The sequence below is a fragment of the Eimeria mitis genome, genomic scaffold (genome assembly GCF_000499745.2).
Source record: "Eimeria mitis Houghton genomic scaffold, Emh_scaff6745, whole genome shotgun sequence".
NCBI classification, from domain to species: Eukaryota; Apicomplexa; class Conoidasida; order Eucoccidiorida; family Eimeriidae; genus Eimeria; species Eimeria mitis.
Window position 1 is genome coordinate 1 of NW_024015830.1, and position 2,693 is coordinate 2,693.

The 2,693-nt window shown below is 55.9% G+C and overlaps 1 protein-coding gene across 1 annotated transcript; it reads right to left on the minus strand.

The window, feature by feature from the left end:
• Positions 1-659: 659 nt before the first annotated feature.
• On the minus strand, positions 660-2,543 carry EMH_0088880 (uncharacterized protein; the record flags this gene model as incomplete). The annotated part of the gene is made up of 1 exon (XM_038022957.1): positions 660-2,543. The coding sequence occupies one exon, from the start codon at positions 2,541-2,543 to the stop codon at positions 660-662; it is 1,884 nt and encodes a 627-aa protein (XP_037878811.1).
• Between the last annotated feature and the right edge of the window lie 150 nt (positions 2,544-2,693).

The following is a 2,693-nucleotide window of genomic DNA, read 5'->3' on the forward strand; positions in this document are numbered from 1 at the left end:
CAGCAGCAGCAGCAGAAACGACCGTAAGCTAGCAGCAGCAACAGCAAGAACAGCAACAACAACAGCAACAACAACAGCAGCAGCAGCGGCAGCAGCAACAGCAGCAGCAGCAGCAGCAACAGCAGCAGCAGCAGCAGCACGTACCGGTGTCTGTAGGCTTGTTGGAAGAGCTGCTCCACTGAGGCGCGGGCCCAGGGGGTCTGCAGCAGAGCAGCCAAACCCTAAACCCTAAACCCTAAACCCTAAACCCTAAACCCTAGAAACCCTAAACCCTACAAACCCTAAACCCTACAAACCCTAAACCCTAAACCCTAAACCCTAATTTGGCTTACTGTGCGAAAGGAGAAGACGGTGGAGAGAGCGTCAAGGAAGAAGCATTTGCTCAGCACCAGCAGCGCAGGCTTCCTGCACCCACACAAACCCTAAACCCTAAACCCTAAACTCTAAACCCTAAACCCTAAACCCTAAACCCCAGAAACCCTAAACCTAAACGCCAGAAACCCTAAACCCTAAACACCAGGCTGGAGCTAACTATCGGGGAGAAAGGTGATCGCTTCTGTCCTTATCAGTTGCATTTAGGGTTTAGGGTTTAGGGTTTAGGGTTTATATGCCGCAATGTGATACTTTAGTTTCAGGGTTTAGGGTTTAGGGTTTAGGGTTTAGGGTTTACTGCCGCACCCCAGAGGCAGGGGCCATTCTTCTTCGGCGAGGGTTTCATCTTCTGCTGCTGCTGCATCATCTGCTGCTGCTGCTGCTGCTGCTGCTGCCTCCTCTCCTCCTTTTGCTGTTGTTGTTGCTGCTGCTGCTGCTGCTGCAGCATCCGACGCTGCAGTACTCGCATCTGCTGCTGCTGCAGCACCTGCGCCCTTATCGGCCTCAGCTGCTGCTGCAGGTGCCGCTGCTGCTGCTCCTGCTGCTGCTGTTTCTGCTGCTGCAGGAGCCGTTGCTGCTGCTGCTGCTGCTGCTGCTGAGGGATCAGCAGCAGCTGCTTCTGCATCCGTTTTCTCTGTTTTGACACGCCATGGCCCTTGCGAGCCGCTGCTGCTGCTGCTGCTGCTGCTGCTGCTGCTGCTAGTGCTGTCTCCACTAGTGCTGCTGCTGTTGCTGCTTCCCTCCCCGCCGCTCGTACTGCTGCTGCTGCTGCTGCTGCTGCTGCTGCTGCTGGCTTTTTCAACGCTGTTGCTGCCGGAGTCTGTAGGAGATGCATGAGTATGCTGTTGCTGCATCCCGTTCTGCTGCTGCTCTTGCTGCTGCTCTTGCTGCTGCTCTTGCTCCTGCTGCTGCTGCTGCTGCTGCTGCTGCTGCTGCTGCTGCAGCCTGGGTTGTTTGTGCTGCGTGTGTTCTTCGTTGGTGTCTGAGTCGGCGAAGTCGCTGTCCGTCATATAGGCCTCATCCTCTTCTCCTATTTCTTCTTGCTGCTGCTGCAGCTGCTGCAGCTGCTGCAGCAGCAGCCGCAGCTCAGCAACAGCAGCATTGAACTGAAAGGCATCGTCTGTCTGCAGCTGCGGATGCACCACACAACGCACCCGCAGCAGCTGCAGCAAACTCACCATGTCTGGGCTCAGCTCCACCTCCTTGCTGCTGCTGCTGCTGCTGCTGTTGCTGCTGCTGCTGTTGCTGCTGCTGCTGTTGCTGCCGTTGGTGCTGCTGCTGTCTGTGCTGCTGCCGTTGTTGTATGGGGTGTATGCTGAACTCTCCTGAGGTGCATATGCTGCTGCTGCATGTTGCTGCTGCTGCTGCTGCTGCTGCTGCAGCTGCTGCTGCTGTGCAGCAACTTCCGCCCGCATGAATGCAGCAGCAGCAGCCTCCGCCATATCTGCAGCAGCAGCAGCGTTGGCTCGCATATGCATGCTGCTGCTGCTGCTGCTGCTGCTGTTGCTGCTGCTGCTGTTGTATGAAGGGAATGCCGAGGCAGCTAGCTGGAGATGAATACGCTGCTGCTGCTGCTGCTTCCTTGCGTCAGCAAGACGCAGTATTGCTTCTGCTTTTTGCTGCTCTCGCTGCTGCTGCTGCTGCAGCAGCGGCAGCACACAAGAAGTAAACAACGAAGACACAGCCTGTCTCCCTTTCTCGTCACTATAAACAAAGTCTGAAGAAGCAGCAGCAACAAGAGCACCAAAGAACTGCCTGCTGCTGCTGCTGCTGAAATATGCTGCCCACATCTGCTGCAGCAGCGCAACAGCTTTAGCGTATTTCGCTTTATTGTGAAAGTGTTTATGTATGAGGTTGCTGAGTGCTGCTGCTAGTGATATTCCTCCTTTTGCTGCTGCTGCTGCTGCTGCTGCTGCTGTTCGCTGCTGCTGCTGCTGCTGCTGCTGCTGCTGCTGTTCTGCTGCAGATACAGGGCGACGTATCAATAGGCGTCGACGAGCTTCTCGCTCCTCAGGCAGCAGGATCTGCTGCTGCTGCTGCTGCTGCTGCTGACGCCGACGCTTACGCAGCAGCAAACGCTGCCGTGCATACACCCCATCCAACAAACGCTCAGCACGAGACCTCCCCAGCAGCTGCAGTGCTGCTGCATCCGCCTGTGAACGCCCCGACATCCTCACCGAGGGTTTAGGGTTTAGGGTTTAGGGTTTAGGGTTTAGGGTTTAGGGTTTAGGGTTTGGGCTTGGGATGGAGGGAAGCCAGACGCTGTAAGAAAGAAGCAAACATAGAAATTCCTGCTGCTACAGCAGCAACAGCAGCAGCTG